This window comes from Haliaeetus leucocephalus, unplaced genomic scaffold (assembly GCF_000737465.1).
Source record: "Haliaeetus leucocephalus isolate CR32 unplaced genomic scaffold, Haliaeetus_leucocephalus-4.0 Scaffold536, whole genome shotgun sequence".
In the NCBI taxonomy this organism is placed as follows: Eukaryota; Metazoa; Chordata; class Aves; order Accipitriformes; family Accipitridae; genus Haliaeetus; species Haliaeetus leucocephalus.
In genome coordinates, this window is record NW_010972972.1 from 5,487,211 (window position 1) to 5,504,694 (window position 17,484).

Genomic DNA, 17,484 nt, shown 5'->3' on the forward strand with positions numbered 1-17,484 from the left:
TGCTTGGCCCAGAGAGGGGGGAAGTTCACACTGGACCACCACCTCCTCTTCCTACACGGCTGCAAGGACAGGGAAGCAAGGAGCGACTGCAAACGCCACTCGGAGCGGCAGGCACTTTAGCCAGATCTGAGCGGTGATGGTGCCAAAGGCATTGCTTTTTGCAAGCCATCGGGGCTCCCGACAGAGCCCAACTCAGGGAGAAGATAGAAAGAAAGAAAAAAAGGAAAAAAAAATAATCAAGAATCAAAGCATTGCTGCCAGCAGAGGCCAATCTACAGCCAACACTCAGGATTTGCCTTCGAGACTGCAGCAGGACTTTTCAAGAGCGCCGTTCCCCTGCGAGCACCCAGGCTTTGGGGATGGAGGATGGGACAGGCAGAAGGTGCCCAAGTGACGGAGCCAGTGCAACCCCTTCCCTGGCTCTGAACTTCAGCAGGGAAGAGCAGTGCTATCTCCTCTCCTAGGAAAGCTTCTCTCCTCCAAACAGCCTCCTGTTGCATTAGAGCTAAAACTTCATCACCCAGGAAAGGGGGAAGAGGAGGGGAAACGAAAAAAAACAGTAACAAAAACGACACTTCACGAGAACATCACAACATTCAGCTACACAGTCGCTGCATCAAGGGAAGGAGTGGAGCGGGGCAAGGGGGAGAAAGGGGAGACACGTCCAACGTGTTTTTCCCAGAAGCCCCCAAGGGGACTCAGGCTGCCACGTCAAGATTCAAATAACTTCAGCCATAAGGTCGAGGATTTAATGAACACGGTATTTCCACTCATGCCCTGGAAAAATTACACTCAAAAAAAAGAGAGAGAGACAAAAAAATTCAGATTTTCTACATATTTACAAAAATAAGCCCCCCAACCTCACAACCAAGGAGGTGGAGGAGCTAGTGATGGGGTATGGGAAGGGGTCTCTGCCCGACCAGCAGTTCCTCAAAGGTTCCCATCCCGCAGCACGCAGGAAAGCATGGCTTTCGCTGCCGGAGCGAACGCGGGGGACGCCACGCGCCGGGGTTGGACCAGAGCCCCTCAGTTCATCCGCAGCTTGGTGTCCCGGTGATCCGTGGGGGTGACCATCTCGTTGGCATAGCCGTTCTCGGAGCAGAGAGACAGCTCGTCCGTGGTCTCCACGCCGTTGTTGATCTCTGGGGAGGGTAGAGAAAGCAGGGACATCGTCACAGGGCAAGTCCCAGGAGCATCCCCCACGCATGGGGAAACTGAGGCACTGAGCAGCCGCGCAATTCCAGCACATGGGATCTATCTGATCCTACAGGGATTTCACCCTGGGTTTAGTAACACTGCACCCATTTAAAACCAGTTCTGAACAGGATCTGCCTCCAAACAGGAGCTCATTTCTAAATTTCAGACCTTGACAATCTTGCCACCATCAGAGGCAAAACTGGATTCCCCCGTATACATGATGCTAGTCCACAGGCTGAGTGAACCTGTGGGAAAAGGATGCAAAATATCTGAACTTAATCTCTACTCAAATGGCCATTCTGGAAAAGGACAGACTCCTATAGTCACTGGTTTCACTGGAAAAAATGTGCAACCAACCACCAATGTTTTAATTGTAAACACCCACCCTAAACAAGAATATTTGTTTCAGAGGCACAAAACTTCAATATGTATCCCCAACCTCTAAGGATATTTCATGTCTAGGACATTTTATGTCTAGAACATGCTGGGGAGGCTTAATTCTGCTGTGACCAACTGCTTTCCCTATCTGGGTTTCGTGGATTTACACCCAATTTTCACCATCTCTAGAAGGCAGAATCCGGCCTGCATTTCACACAGTAAGCTCTTTGAAGCAAGAGTTGTCATTTTGCTGTTTATGTGCCCATTACAATAAACCCTGATCCCTGCTAGAGGTCTCTAGCCCCTACATACAAAGAAAGAAAGCCCATAACAAAGCTCAAGGGGAGATTATATTCACATTCCTTCAAATGTGAGTTTTCCAGCTTCACTCACCAACTTTAATCTTTTAAAGCTAAATGTTTCCCTCTTCATACACATTTCTGAGATCTTTCTTAGAGGTGGGGTGAGATGGAGACATTGCTAGCATGTTCCAACACAAGTAAATGCTGAGAGGAGCACAAGGATATCAGGAACCCCTCAACTTGTAGCGCCACTGAATTCCAGGTCTACCCCACACTCATCACCACTATTTGTGGTGATCTATGCCATTATTTTAATGGGTATTATAGCTTTTGACATGCTCTTAACGATTGAGAGCAGAGAAGATGTGGGACAGTACAAGAGAGCTGCATGCCATAGCTTGGTAAGTTAAATGCAGCATTTCTGAGCAAATCAGCACTCAGACCTGCACCAGTTTGGGATGGATGAGCCATGACCATATCCCACAAGCGGTTCAGTGCAGCAGGGTCAGTCCAGTCATCCAGTCCCACCAGCAGATGATGACAACCGTACCAAGACCACCTCCTCCATCAGCAGAGAGCAGGGTGAGAGCTGAGGGATGGAGCAAAGGGCTCTGGCCAACCAGCCCCATCCATACCTGAGAAGATCAGCTTCTCCTTCATGATCTTGACATCCCGGCTGGACCGGCGGACAGCAGCGCTGAGCATGATCTGCTCCGGGTTGTAGGTCCTGATGCTCCCTAGGCGCCACCTGCAAGACAAGAAGGGATCTCAGGGGCTGGTCTTCCCAACCACGGAGGCATCCTCAGTCCAAGTGGCCACCAACAACGTGGAGACCAACACGTCCCAGAGACCCTCACGCCTTCGTTCCCTTGCACATACACAACCTCTCATGGTCCGAGGATGTTCAGAGATGAGCATGTTATCTCAAAGGGGTACAGACATACAAGCAGGTCATCTTTAACCACCTTGAACATCCTAATTCCACTAATTTCACCAAGGACAGCAGATGCCCCAAACCTCTCTCTATCACATCAGCTATCCAGCTGCCCAAAGGAGGTCAGGCTGTTTTGACTCTTAGGGGTGGAAAGAGGGAACAGAACAAGAGACTAAGCCAAGTAGAGAAACAAACCATAACCTTTTCCTCGCTGAGTGACATGCTCACGCTTGTGGGAGAAGAGAGCTCAAAGACAATTAAAGGTCTCAAACCTGAGACACAGCAAAGACACTGACATGAGCTGCTCTGCAGGGAAGTACAAGCATTCCCAATGCAGGTACCTGCCACGTGCCCTTAAATGTAGTTTCCCCCAGTGCACTTCCCTCCCCAGACACCAGGTCTTTACTTAAATGTTTCTACACAAACCCTCCACTTTTTAAGCCTCGATGAAACTCAGTGTTCACCAAAAGTTTCCACCACGTGAACAATATAAGGCTGATGGGAGCTTGGCTCAACTTCAAACTAGCCAGACATTTATTCTCATTACTGAATGCATCTAAAGAAAATTACTGATGTCAGTAATAAGCAGCGGCAGCAAGTACAAGGGGGATTTTGCTTTTAAAGCTGTTTTTCAGCCTGGGAGCACCCCTGTAGCAGACCCTCAGCTGCAGAGCTGCTGGCATTAGGAGTGGAAGGTGGGCTGCTGCTGCAATAGGGGAAAACAGGGCTTGGTGGGCTCAGACAAAGCAGCCGTACCCAAGATCCCATTGCAAAGGGATGCTCTTTAGGCCAGGCTTTCATAGCCCACACCCCAGCGATTCGTCCTACCTCTGGACCACAGAGGAAGGCTTTCAAGTAAATCCCATTCTCCCTGCCCGAGCCAGGGATGCTATAAGATTATTTGATGAAGAAACAGCAGGGCTATAGGGTGGCTTATGGGGTTTCTGATCTTCTAGCACCATCTAGTGGCTTACCTACACAAGGGAAGGTGATTTTTAATTTTTTTTTTTTTTTTTTTTTAAAAGGTGACAACCACCTTCTCTTCAATTTCTAACCCTCTACCCAGCCCCAGGAACAGAGGATTTGAAGAGCCCCACACTCCAGCCTGGGTCCACAAAATCAGCCTGAAAAAGCAACATCTGCAAAAGAGGTTCTGCAATTTTTCCAGGACAATCTAGCTGGTGTTGATTTCATGGGTTTTCCATCCCCTTCCCAAATCCCAGTGGATGACACCGCACCATCACACTTTGACCAGGGTACAGATGAAGGCAGATGCTCTGCTACAGAGAAAAGAAGGGATGGGATGGTGTCCTGGGGCTGGGATAGAGTTAATTTTCTTTCTGGTAGCTGGTATAGTGTTGCGTTTTGGATTCAGTATGAGAAGAATGTTGATAACACACTGATGTGTTCAGTTATTGCTAAGTAGTGTTTGTACTAAGTCAAGGATTTTTCACCTTCTCATGCCCAGCCAGCAAGAAGGCTGGAGGGGCACAAGAAGCTGGGAGGGGACACAGCCGGGACAGCTGACCCAAACTGGTATTCCATACCATGTGACATCATGCCCAGTATATAAACTGGGGGGAGTTGGCCTGGAGGGGATCACTGCTCAGGAACTAACTGGGCATCGGTTGGCCAGTGGTGAGCAATTGCAGTGTGCATCACTTCTTTTGTATATTCCAATCCTTTTATTATTGTAATTATTATCATTATTAGTTTTTCCCTTTCTGTTCTATTAAGTTGTTCGTATCTAAACCCACAAGTTTTACTTTTTTCCTTCTGATTCTTTCCCCCATCCCACTGCGGGGGGGGGTGAGTGAGCGGCTGCGTGATGCTTAGTTGCTGGCTGGGGTTAAACCATGACAGATGGCAACACAACACAACTCACAGACCCACGGACAGAAGAAACACAAAGGAAGCACAAAGAGGTAAAGACATTAAAGTACAAAAAAAAATAATTTAAAAATTAAAAAAATATTTTTCTTCTATCGTCATCATCTAAACTGAGCCACTCTGACGTGGAAGATGACCATTTTTGCCCTTAGTGTCCCATGCAGGCAGATCCCACTAAGGTCAATGTGGTTGCAAGTACATAGCATCTCACAGGATAAGACTCTCCTTAAACTATAATCAGGACCAAAAGATATTGCTACAAGTCTTTTCTTTGCCCACATCATCAGGATTTTCAGCATCAGGCTGGGTTGTGTGGCCAAAAGGCACGACGATCTCTTGCCCATAGGTCCTAGACGTCCCATGGAGGGCATGGGCTATTTTGAGGCACCGACAGCCCAGCCTCAAGGGGGTGCAAGGGACCAAAGGCTTTTCTCCTCCTGCCAAGAGGAACGACCACTGCTCTCTCGTCCCCATCTCACATGGTGGCTGCGGTCAGACCCGGGGTGGTTAAATACGCACAAGAGGCCAATGACTCCTCCCACAGGGGTGCATTGCTCTGATTGAACAAGCTAAGAGAGGGTGACCCCAGTTTTCAGGGGTACTTTGAAATACCCTCTTAGAAGAGCCACCGGTACATTTAATCACAATGCAACTCCAACACCGTACGAAATACTCTCTGCTGTGCTCAGTAGCCTTTGGGTGTCCAGAAAGCTTGTTTAATAGAAAAATAGCACCTCTCCTACCCCCTTGGGCTCTGTTGTGATCGGCCACGTTTAGGACAGCAGCGTGCAAAAAGGCCAGACAGACAGCAGGTAGGTCTTGTTCTGGGAGGTTGGCATCAAAGCAGACCAGACGGACACAGGGTGGGAACAGACTAAAAAATACTGGGACAACAACACAGAGACAGCATACACCGTGTTAGGGCCACGACCGGACCCTTGGTTTGGAGAGGAGATGCTAAATGGCAGGGAAAGGGGGTCGGAGAGAGGCAGGTCAGGGAGAAAACAGGGTTGATTGGTACCGAGGTGATAAGATGGAGCGAGCAAAGACCCAAGCCAGCCACAACCACAGAGTCCCCATCCTGCGACTGCTCTTGCCTAAAGCCTGCCCAACTCTTCCATGCCTGTCTTCTCCTTATCCACAAGCCAGGGAGCAAGGCAGAGGCGAGAAGGGGAAAACACCCAACCTCCCTGCACCCACAGAAGGGCTCAGCCCAGCCCCATAGCCAGGTCCTGTTTTGGGGAGATGCCGCGAGGACGTAACGCCGCAAGTCCAAGGTACCTCGTGGAGCAGGCAATACTTGCAGGTGGCCAACCCCAAGCCCCGAGGCGGTAGGTGGGCAGAGGGAGAGGGGCAGATAAGCACAGACAGGGTGTAGCCAAGTCCTCAGAAATACAACCCCATGGCACACAGCGGAAGGAATGGAGAAGGTTAAGACATGAAGAGTTTGGTTCGAGTACGGACACGGTGAAGGCTTTACTGCAGAAAACCATCAGCGCTTCCCTCCAAGGGGAAGAGGACGACTGGTGAGAAAACAGCCAATACAAGGAGAAATCTGGGTTTCCAATTGATGGCACTTCCAATCCAGCATCCCAGGCTCACTCCCTTCCTGGGTGCAACGCTATTTATTTTCATGCTGCATTTCCAGGCTCACAGTGGTGTAACTGAGAAGGGATTCCCGAAAGATCCCTTGCTCCAAGTGCAGCAATTGATGAGCCAAACCTTTTCAGCCATTAGCCTTATTAATTCATTCCCAGGGCTAGAGAAGCGCTACTTTATATAATTGAACAGGTTACATTTTTTTCTTTAAAACTGGCCAATTTAGAAGAGGTTGGTCTCAAAAACCTCTGGTAAATGCAGGAAGGAAGGGGATATTTTGCATGGGATTATTTCTATGGAGAAAGCACTACGCCCACTAGGAATTTCCCAATTACAACAGGCTGCAGGACATCAGAATAGGGCTTTTTTAAAGGCAGCGACTTATACCATTTTAACAGAAGGTCAGATTGCCTTCAAAACATCCACCAGCTTCAGCATCAGGCTTCTGTGGTGCTCATGGCTATGGACTATGCAATGTTCAGAGCCTTATAGTCCCCCTCTGAAGCCAGATGTTTGAAAGCATCATGAAAAGCTGCATCCTGCCCTGTCCATCTGCAGTGAAGCCATAGCAGAGAGGGAGAAAGAAAGAGAGAAAGGAAGGTTGAATGAAAAAGAGAAAGAGGAGGAAAGCACCAGAATTACCTGATCATGTGATAGCTGTGAGATGCCAGAATGCAGCAGAGAGAAAGAGGAGGAACATGCACAACAGTCAGAGCAGTAAGAAAATAAACAAGGCAAAGAGGCAAAAAAAGATCAGTTAGAAGTCATCACAGTTGGTATTTCCCCTCTGGAGAGGCTGCCACGATCCTGTCACCAGGGCTGAAGCAGAACAGCAGGAGCAATCCCTACCCATGGCTATGGAGGAGAGACAAGCCATGCGTAGAAGAGAGGACGAGCACATCGAAGCGGTGGCTCTGTTCCCACCCACCCCCTCATCCTTGCATGAAGGAAGCTGCTCTGTTTTGCCCCAAAAAGGACTTGGAGAAAAAAAAATAAAACAAAACAACCACCATGACACTGAAGGCCAAATGCCAAGCCCATTTCCCAGAGCTGAATCACATCAGCAGGTATTAGTTGGGCAATTCCGCTGCGATTTGTTTTCGATATATCCTCAATGCTGCTACCAATTCTTTCATGTGGTGGAGAAACTGGAACGGCAGGGAAATGGGTCTCTCCTGCACAAGGCTCTTGGTAGAGCAAGCCCTTTGCTGCAGAAAGTCCAACTTCTGGTGCTAGAGTTTCTCCTTCTTCCTTCTACTAACTTGGGGTTGAGTTGTCCCAAGGGAGAGATCCAAAAGAAGGCATTTGGCCCTGCTACGATGGACCCCACATGGCCAGACCTCTCTGAGCAACTCAACTGCCTTTCTCCATCAGGTCCAGAGGCTGGGCAGCAGCTCAGTGCTCCAGGCTGATGGGCCCTGAGGAAATCTGGTAGCAGTTTCCAGTTCTTCTCACCTGTATCACACTTACCCTGAGGGTGGAAGAGAAATCCTGCAATAATGCTTTCCTTCCTTACCATGCTTCCTCTTGCACTATTCCATCAAACCTCTTCCAAACTGGAAGAAATTCAATCTGTGCAGAGAGGAAGAGTCTGGCTATTGCAAAGTCCACATAGCTGCAACTTCTCCCTCTCTCCAAGTGTGCATAATTTCACTCTTCTCTGGGACCTATAGTTCCCATTCAGCAGGTTCAATCAGTTTAATTTCTTCAGCTGTGGTCTCCCAGATCTGATTCAGGAAAGCCTTCTAAAACTGACTTTGGGAGATGAACAAAAGACTGCAAGTATCTCATCAACTTGGCCTTCAAATTCTGCTCTTCAGAGAGGTCAGTCCCTGCCTCCAGACTCCTCTGTGCATTTCTGTATCTGACAGAGAAATACAGGGTCTAAAGAGCAGGGACATCTCTTATCATCAACTGACGAATTTGAGGGAGTGGAGAAAGCTTCCAGGCAACACAGCCACGATGCCCTTCTGGAGGAAAGGTTTAATTGGCCACAATTCAGATCACAAGACCTCTTAGAAAAATTTTAATCTTATCTTGGTCAGTGGTTTCATTAACTGTTGGGAAATCTAACCTGAGAGGAGAGTTTTGAATCTGATGCTCGCTCCGTTATCCCATACTGGAATTAGGGACCTGCTGGGCACAGGTCTACCAGTGTGGGACTGTGCAAGTAATGAATTTAGACACAATTATAAACAGACCCAACATGTGGCCTGAAGTCAAATCCATAGTGGGTGCTGGCAGAAGCGATAGCCTACTGCAACGTGGCAAAAATACCTGAGTAATTATGCACCCAGGGGAAGGAAAGAGGTTGCTGCAAGCAGATGATCTAGGACAAGGCAACAGCAAAATCACTAGCTCATGAGGCTGAAGCAAATTAAATTGCTGTTCCTAACGCAAAGGCATTTCAGATATCATGAAGGAATGAAAGCGTAGGTCCCTTGATGTCTCTAGGACAGTCATTTGTGCATGCCAAAGCAGATGAGATTATTGAGCCGGGGATGAGGGGATGCAATTTCAGAGTGACACGTTTTCCCAGGAGAGGGCTGCTGCTTCTCGCTGGAGGGAGCGTGTCTCTCTGAGCTCACGATTTTGCGGGAGAGGGTTATTACACTGTCACTGCAGACAGCTAAAATGCCTCCTAGGAGAAAAGGCACATCACCGGGAGGACACCGTGGTTTCCTCCAGTATAATCAAGAGGAGGGTAGCTAGGCCAGCTCTGCCATTAGGAAGTTGATTTACCTCCTCCTGATTTATCAGTGTCTTGCTCTGCTCCTAGGTTTTATGCTCCACATTTGTTTTTGGGGACCCTGGCTGACAGAGGAGCCTCTGCTGTGCCCTCGTCAAATCCTTGCTCTCCCCTTTCTTTGGATAACAGAGAGACTTTCTTTATGCATCAAACCAAGCAACTGATTTGATTTGCTAAATCATAATATTTCTAGTTCTTCACCCAAATGGGAGCAAACTGATTTAAGAAAACTATTACATGTTCTTTTTCAATACTGTATTGGTAGAATCTCAAAACATCTCCCCTTCTTCCTTTAAAGCATTTTAATCTCTTTCTCAGTCCATTTCCCTAACGCATTTACAGTTTCTCTCCCACACACGTTTATGAGCGAAGCAAGGCAACTATTGCTACCATTTTGAGATCTCTCATTCTTCTTAAAAAGCAGCAACCACATCCAATTCAATGTCACATCTCAGAAGCGGAATTATTGTTTGCAGTCTTTGTAGGGATTTTTAATAAACAGTTTCCCTGCTATTGCAATCCAAGCACCTCAGGAGCACAGTGCTCCTCCCTCCCATCTCCACCCCGCGCTCTGAACAAAACCACACGCCACAGACGCGTGAGAGTCGAGCTGTAGCCATGGTACTTACTTCTGGAATATAAAAACTCCTACAATTACGATAAATGAAATGAGATCAGACGTGATCCAGATTAGGTGGTACTCGTCTGGAGGCTGGAAGACAAAAAACAGAAGCAGACCTTAAAACTTTCTGGTTTGTACAATCACAGAGAGACCACACGTTGCTAAAGTTACCACCAGGGCAGAAAGAAAAGCACAGAGCTGCAGGGGTGACATATAAATCACAAGGTTTATGACACTTCTAATGCTAGCTTGTCATCCAAAATGACGTTATCAGGAAAAACTGCAAACAGGAACAATTTTAAACTCTCCATCCTTTCGTGTGCTGACATTTTCTCAGAGCTTTGTGGGCTGAAAGTTTCCTATCTCAGCTGTACCGCGAGGTGAGGGTAAGATGCTGTTTGGAAATCTGTGGGAAAACACAGAAATATATACACTTTGCACATGAGACATGCAGGGTCCATTTTGAGTGCTAATGTTAGCTGTATAGCACAGTCCCCATGCTATAAGCATATACTTCTCAATTTCTGTCCTTTAAGGCACCGGTAGGTCTGGCACCATTTGCCAGTCTGCGTGGCTGTGGTCATCACACCAGCTAAACCCATCATCTGAACCCAGCACAGAAGCACACGAGTTCACATTGATTTTTGTGCTGCCCAAGAAAGAGCACCACGATTAAAGACAACAAAGTAAAGCGATAATAATAATCAACTCTTGATGATGCTCAGAAGGCACCTACCCAGGAAAGCCACCAGTGGTGCTAATGCTTTTCTCCTATCCCAAACCTAGACTAGTCCCAACCAGAAAAAGGTTGCTGATTTTATACCAGATGGATCCGTCACAACCACCAACACCAGCACTAATGCACACAAGTAATATTTCCTTAGAGAACTAGAATCCATAACGCATAAAGACGAGTTCATGCAATGGTAGTGTGACATGGATAAAACCAGTTGGGAGTCATCAACTCTGCTACCCCTGTCTCCCAGCAGAGATCAGCTTGTTCTTCTGCTCAGTGAATCTGTGTGTGTCTCAATTTATCCTGTGAAAGTGTACCACTGAATTAGCAGGGCAATGCTTTAATTAGCCAATGCTTCTGATGGAGCTTTAATCCCTGTGTTTTACAGCTTATTTACAAAAGGGTGACATTTAATGTTACATTTGCTGCCTCTATTAGGACGAGCAGACTCAAAACTGATGTTTCCCATTTTCTTGGCAGGAGAATGCCATCATAACTATTTTGAATGAAAACTCAAGAGTCTTCTAAGTTAGAAGAAAATCTACACATCTAAATTTTTTCATGAATGCAACTGTTGGTATTTCACAACTGAAGAACCCAAATAGGAGGTTTTCCTGTGGGGCAGCAAAAGGGGAAAACTAGATTTATTTATTTTTTTCCCCAAAGACATGCATTCCACAAACATCATTATTAAGAGTACCCAGTGAGCAGATGCCTCCTCAGCCCTTCAGAGGAGGGAGCAAACATCTGTTGCAGAGGCAACTTGTTGTCCTGCTCCATCCACACCAAGACCTGCTCAGGAATTTACTATATTTCACCTGCAGTTCCACTGAAACAGGGCTGTTTCAGTGGGATTACTCTGGGTTTCTATAAGCTTTACCCACTATAAGTCCTATTCCTGAAATCCTCACATTTGCAGCCATCAAACCCTTCATCAATTCAGTGTAACTGGGCAGAGAGCAACCTAAAACCCCAGCTCTGAGAGACTCCCAAAAATGCAGAGAGGGGTCCCACACTGGGCACCCACTTTAAGGGCATCAAGTTGGGGGCTGAACTCCCCTCAAGCTTTTCAAAGCCCTTCTCTATACCACGTCTGACAGCCTCTCTTCTTACCAGCAGCTTCCCATCAAGGATAGAGGGGAGAGAGACTGTCACTTTTTCTTCTTTGGTTTTTCCTTTTATTTAACTGAAACACAAGTTAAATGTATTTTGCAATCACAAATGGCTCCTGGGTGAATGGAGCAGAACAGATTTGCGCTGTTCAGCTGGTGAAGCCCAACAAAGCCCCTGAGGGCACTGGACAGCCAAAGCCTGGCAGAAACAACCATTTCACTCCAGCTCCCAAGCCATGTCCTACGTGGTGGAGGAGGCTCAGATGGCAAAGCTGGTTAGATTACATCACCCAGGCGCTTCAATATGTGGGAAATCAAGGGATTTTTATGCTGCCGGTGATATAAGAGTGTGCACTTGCAGCAGAGGGCTGAGTTGGAAATCCAGCAGATGGGAGAGCCCTTGGAGGAGGGCTCCAAGTATCAGCAAAGAGGTTTTTGGAGTAAAAAGCTGCCACTGATATGCATATAAATCCTGCCAGCTGTAGTGGAGGACAGATGTTTGCAGCAGCACAGTTCAGACAACGATAATCTCTTCTGCCAACAGATCCAGTCTTTATAAAACCATTTCCAATTCTCCAGCTTCAGCACACATCAGTGTGAATTTGTGTAGTTAGACACAAGCAGTGGGTTAAGCTAAGGCTAAGGACAACACACATCGATAGATGTTCATCCATCTAGGCAGTAGTCTTGAGGTCCTACCTCCAGCTAAAGATGCAGATAACTCGTTAATATTAGATTCTCCTCGGGCTCATCTTATTCTCCCCTTTCCCAAGCATATCTGCCAGAGCAGCAGGTAAAATAGCTGTCTTCTGTCCTACCCCCAACAGGATCTGTCATCAGAAAATAGCTGAGGGGCTTACACCGCCACAGCTGAACTCTTGTTTGGGGAATACTTTAATGCAACTATTTCATTTTCCCTCGAGTCCAACTTGAATATTGCTGTTTGGTTCAGAGACCCAAAGTGCTAGGAACATTTTCAGAGCCTACGTGATGGGCAAGGGGGCTATCTTTGGGCTCTGGTTGTTCCTTGTCCAGCAATGGGGTAACCAGAGGTAAAACTTGTCCTCATTTGGTATTAAAAAACAGACAAAAAGCTAGTTTTGCAGCCTGGCCAAAACACAGAAGCCAGGTTTGCTGGTTCACCTGTGTGCCTGCTTCTGCAACTTTACCAGCTGCTCAGCAGGTCTGGAAAGATGTTTTTCTATCAGAGGAAAATGGAAAAATCATGTGGGTTAAATGGGGCAGGCACCACGATCTCCAAGCATCCCACCCAAACCCCGTATAAGGAGAGACGAGGCCAACTGAAGGAAAGGATTGTGCAAGAGACGAATTGATCCATTACCATCTCAGGGCTCAGGCATATAGAGGCAGAAAACCCTCAAGCCCAACAGCACGTTGAACCCAACCAAACCTTCCCGGAGAAACCCACCAGACGTAGGGCTGCAGTGGTCAACGGCCACCTCTACATCCCACCACTGCATCCCTCCTTCCAGGGCTTCACAGCACCTTCCCACGCATCCTGCTTACCATTAGCCAGATGGGAAAAGGCACCTTGCGAAGGACGTGGGAGCTGTCGGAGGTGACGGACTGGACACCAGCGCACCACAGGATGGAGTACAGCCAGGGCTCGTTCACAGTGTAGAGATTCACACTCAGGTTTGCCATGGCGTAGTCCCTGCCAGGAGATAGACAGGGTGAGATGCGAGTCCCCCAGCAAACATCAGACCCTCATCTCCAAGAGGAAAGCTCTTGCCAGCAGCCACCACTGTAATCACGGCTAGATTTATTGGGTTTGAATTGCACGAAATAGGGTTTTTTTAACAGGGCACAGTCACTTCACAAGCAACCCAAGGGCACTGCAATCAAATGGTTTGAACTTGAAAGCTTTCTTCACCTCTTGGATGCTATCTGACCCAGGCCACAGACCATCTCAGATGCTTCCTCATGAACAATGGACATGGCATGTTTTTGTAACAACCGCCTCATCGTGTTGACGTAAAAGTAACATCTGGCTCAGATGCCTGTAGCGCTTCATAGGCAATTTGCTTAATTAAAAACTGACAGACACATTTCCAACATCAATTCCTACAACTTCCATGCCCTTGTTTTGGGGACAGTTGGAGAGATACAGCTTCCAGTCTCCTGAGGTCATTTTCCAAGCAGCTAAAACTGCAAGCTAGGGTACAGCAGCTGTCAGCAGGAAACCAAGCACTGGTAGTGCACTCCCTGTACCCATACAATTTGCATAAATTGCTCTGTTTCCTTATCTATGAAGCAGAAGCATCACTAATCTCCCTCACATGGGCAGCACAGAGATTAATCCTTGCAATTTAATACCAGCAAAGCACTTTGAGGTGGAAGGCCACTGTACAAGATGGGGACATCTCAAAGCTCTCAACGTGATCGAGATGCTCCAAAGGCTAAGGGATTCTCAAGGGCAGAGGTGGTTGCAGCAATGTTACATCCAGATGCTGATTTTGGGGGGCATTGAGAGAACCATGTTAAACCAGGGCTTGTTGAGCCTGCCCTGGCTTATGCTGCAGGACTGCAGCAAAATTTGACTGGGCACCGCAAGACCTTCAGAGTTGAAGAAACACTCAGGTGGCAGGTCTGATTTTGGAGACAGCTGAGGTGGGATTGATGAGAGATTGGGGCTGATGAGCTGGCATAGAGGAGAGAGTTGGCATATGGTCCTCTCCATGAGATAGAGCAAGTAGGTAGGGGGAAAAACAGGCAGGAATTATCCTACAGGTAAAGCACAGACTTGGTTTTAAGGGTGAGCAACTAGACTGATGGTCATTGTTCAAGACACCACTGGATTATGTGAAATAGGACCACGCTCACAAACAGCTGTGGTCTCAGCTCTTCCCTACTTCCAGCCAAAACATACAGTAAAACAGCCCCTTTGGAGAGAATTTTCTTCTTTGGGGAAAAAATTTAAACTCTAAAAAATAGAAAAGCTCTACTAGAGACAATCCGCCCTTTCCAAGAAGGGGGCAAAGCTAGGAGCTAGCACACTGCACGGTTCAAATACAGGCTCAAGCAGAAGGAGAAGAACCCTGTGATATGCCAGTCTCATTAAAGGGGAGACCTGACCAGTCTAAATAGCTGACACAGGACAGTAATGAAATGGGTGAATTCTCTGCAAACAGAAATTTCTGAAAGCATATCCAGACTTTGGACTAATCAAAATTCTGTGGTAGCAACTCTGGAGCAGACGAACAGAAACAAAGGGCAGCTGCTAATGAGGGTGAAACAGCACTTGGAGGTACTCAACGTGAAAAGCCTTCACTTTTTCCCAGAGCTGACAGTGTAATAAGAATCAGACAATTCATATATCTATTTCAGAAAAGTTCATCATATACTGAATTAGCACGTAGAGTTATCAGTCAGCTGTGCGCACCTGAGAACAGCCTGAATTCTGGGTGATGGGTAGGGACAAGCTTGCACAGCTCAAGATTTCAAGAGCAAGTCCATCTGAAAAGATACCTCCGTGCAGATAAGACAGTCTGGGGTGATCAGAAAAGATGCCGCTGGGCTGGGGATGCACAGAGCTGCAAAAACCCGCCATGGAGCACACGGGCTATCACGCAGTGTCCAAACGGAGGGCTGTACCTGACATCCTCGTTCGTGACCTTGGTGTAACGCAGGTTGAGCTTCACGATGCCCTTCTCCCTCATGCGCTCTGCGTCCAGCTTGAGGCCAGAAGTCTGCTGGAAACCCGGCGCAATCTGTCTGACCAGCTGCCTCTCTGTGTCCGGCAGCCACATCACCTGCGGAGGGAGCGAGACAGAGGACGGCTACGGCAAAGATGGTTCACAAAGCCGGTAACGCGAGGTAGCTTTGCAGACAGTCAGTTTACACCAAGCCAGAAGCAAAATCACATGAGAGACTGCCTCGTTTGTCATACAAATTGGCTACGAGACACTTACAGCCTCCCACATCTTTAATCAAACTCATTTCAGGATTATCCTCGAGCCCAAAGGACTGTAACGCACAAAATCTCAGAGGTGAAAAGGGTTGAGATACAAAGGGATCAGGCCGAGGGCTCAGGAGAAGAGACATGGTGTATCCTTGAAACCCTGTCCTCCCTGCCCAGTTCAGGGCACGGAGAGAACCAAGGACAAAGCCAAAATTGACAGTGCAGACAGGATGCATGGGAAAAGCCTCTCATGATCCCGTGGCTAAGACTAGTTTTGTTCACCCTCTTTTATCAGGGCTACATCTACTCCAGCCCAGAGCAAGGATTTCCCTAAGTTCATACCACACTTTGAAAGCGTGTCAAATTAATTACCATTAACATACTCAGCTGCTAAAGCAGATGCAGGAACCAAGCTGGGCAGTTCTATGGTTTGTGCCATGTGGAGGCTGGGCCCAACCAGATGATCTCAGCAGTACGGCTGGGCATTGCATTGCTTCAACCTATGTTTAATAACTTGGTGACACTCATCTACCAAAGCATCAGAGCAGCACAGATGCAGCCCTATGCATTTTCAATAGGAAACCATAAAACCTAGGTGAGAAATAGCACTTCACAACCACATATCTACGTTTCAACAATTTTTCTCCTGCTCTCCATCCCAGTATCCAAGCTCCTCCTTTGGATCTAGCCAAGCTGGCAGAAGCTTGTGGATAACACTGTCACTGCAGCCACGTAGTTAACTGGAAATTGGGTGACAGTGTCAGTCATTAAAAAGACAGATGGAAGTTGAAAATAGCTCCGTTCCCTCCTGGGCCCATCACTGCACAAGTCAGTGATAAAATTGCCTGTGCATGCAGATGCACCTAATTGGTACAGATGAAATATCTGAGCTGCAAGTGATGTAGTCATTCTACTTGCCAGCTTTACCACGCTATTTTCAACCAGTCCATGTTCAAGGGAGAGCACGGGGCAAATGAAAGAACCAGATTTCCTTCCCAAGACAGGTCAAGGAGAGAAGTTTTCCAAAGGACAGCCAGAGTCCCCGGTCTGGGTGCCCTTCTGACACATGGGGAATGGTACTTTTCCTCCAGGAGAGATCATTGCATCCAAGGGAGCTCCTGATGGGCTGGGTGAAGATCTATACCTTGTGGTCAGAGAGGACACAAGGCTAGCTGGACTCTGACTGCAACCGCCCAGAGGTGGAAATCAAAATGTTTGGCATAACCCAGCAAGGACAATTCTGGGGCAGAAATGGAAGCCTGGAAGAGATGTCTGCAGGTACGTAGACCTCCTTTTGCTGAATACCCCTCAGGTCCAGGACAACTGTTTCTCCTCCAAGCAGGAGCTGACTGTAGGCTGAAACAGTTGCTCAGCCCAGGGAGAAGGATTATTTAAAACTAAGGAGCCGGAGGGAGAGGAAGGTCTCTCTGCTGCTCGCAACCAGCCTCCAGGTCCTGCCTCTTCTCTCACGTCTGAGGCTCTTAAAGAACTGCTCAATGGGAAGGGACCTCAGGAGATCTCTACTCCAACACAAACCAGTGCCAGCACTGATTTCAGACCAGCTTGCTCAGGGCTTTGTCTAGTTGGGTCTTGAAAAGCTCTGAGGATGGAGATCCCTCAGTCTTTCCGGGCCCCTCTCAACACTTGCCTGCCCTCACAGGGAAAACTAGTTTCCTTATATCCAGCGGGAACCACTCCCGTTTCAATTTATGACCACTGCCTCCCATTCTCCTGACACACAGCTCAGTGAAGAGCTTCAGTCCAACTTCTCAACAACCTCCTTGCCAGTACTGGGGAGACCTAATAGCAGCTCTCCAAAGTCTTGTCTTTTCCAGGATGAAGAGACTCCACTCCCTCAGCCCCTCTTTGTATGTCCAGCCCCCCTAACCAGTTTGGTAGCCTCTCCAGGACTTGCCCCAGTTTACCAACACCTGTCTTGTACTGGTGAGCCCCACCACTGAACACATGATTGCTGAGTAAGGGGAATAATCACTTTCCTCCATCTACTAGCTATACTACCACGAGTACAGTCCAAGATGATAT

At 47.6% G+C, this 17,484-nt stretch overlaps 1 protein-coding gene across 1 annotated transcript in view; it reads right to left on the reverse strand.

Annotated features, from left to right (window-relative positions):
* Positions 1 to 920: 920 nt before the first annotated feature.
* Positions 921 to 17,484, reverse strand: part of GDPD5 (glycerophosphodiester phosphodiesterase domain containing 5) — a 104,976-nt gene continuing 88,412 nt past the window's right edge. Inside the window, exons 11-15 of the mRNA XM_010576628.1 lie at positions 15,135 to 15,292; positions 13,047 to 13,194; positions 9,679 to 9,761; positions 2,513 to 2,625; positions 921 to 1,142 (exon numbers count right to left, since the gene is read on the reverse strand). Coding sequence (XP_010574930.1) covers positions 1,027 to 1,142; positions 2,513 to 2,625; positions 9,679 to 9,761; positions 13,047 to 13,194; positions 15,135 to 15,292 — 618 coding nt within the window. The 3' untranslated portion in view covers positions 921 to 1,026. The remainder of the gene's footprint in view (positions 1,143 to 2,512; positions 2,626 to 9,678; positions 9,762 to 13,046; positions 13,195 to 15,134; positions 15,293 to 17,484) is intronic.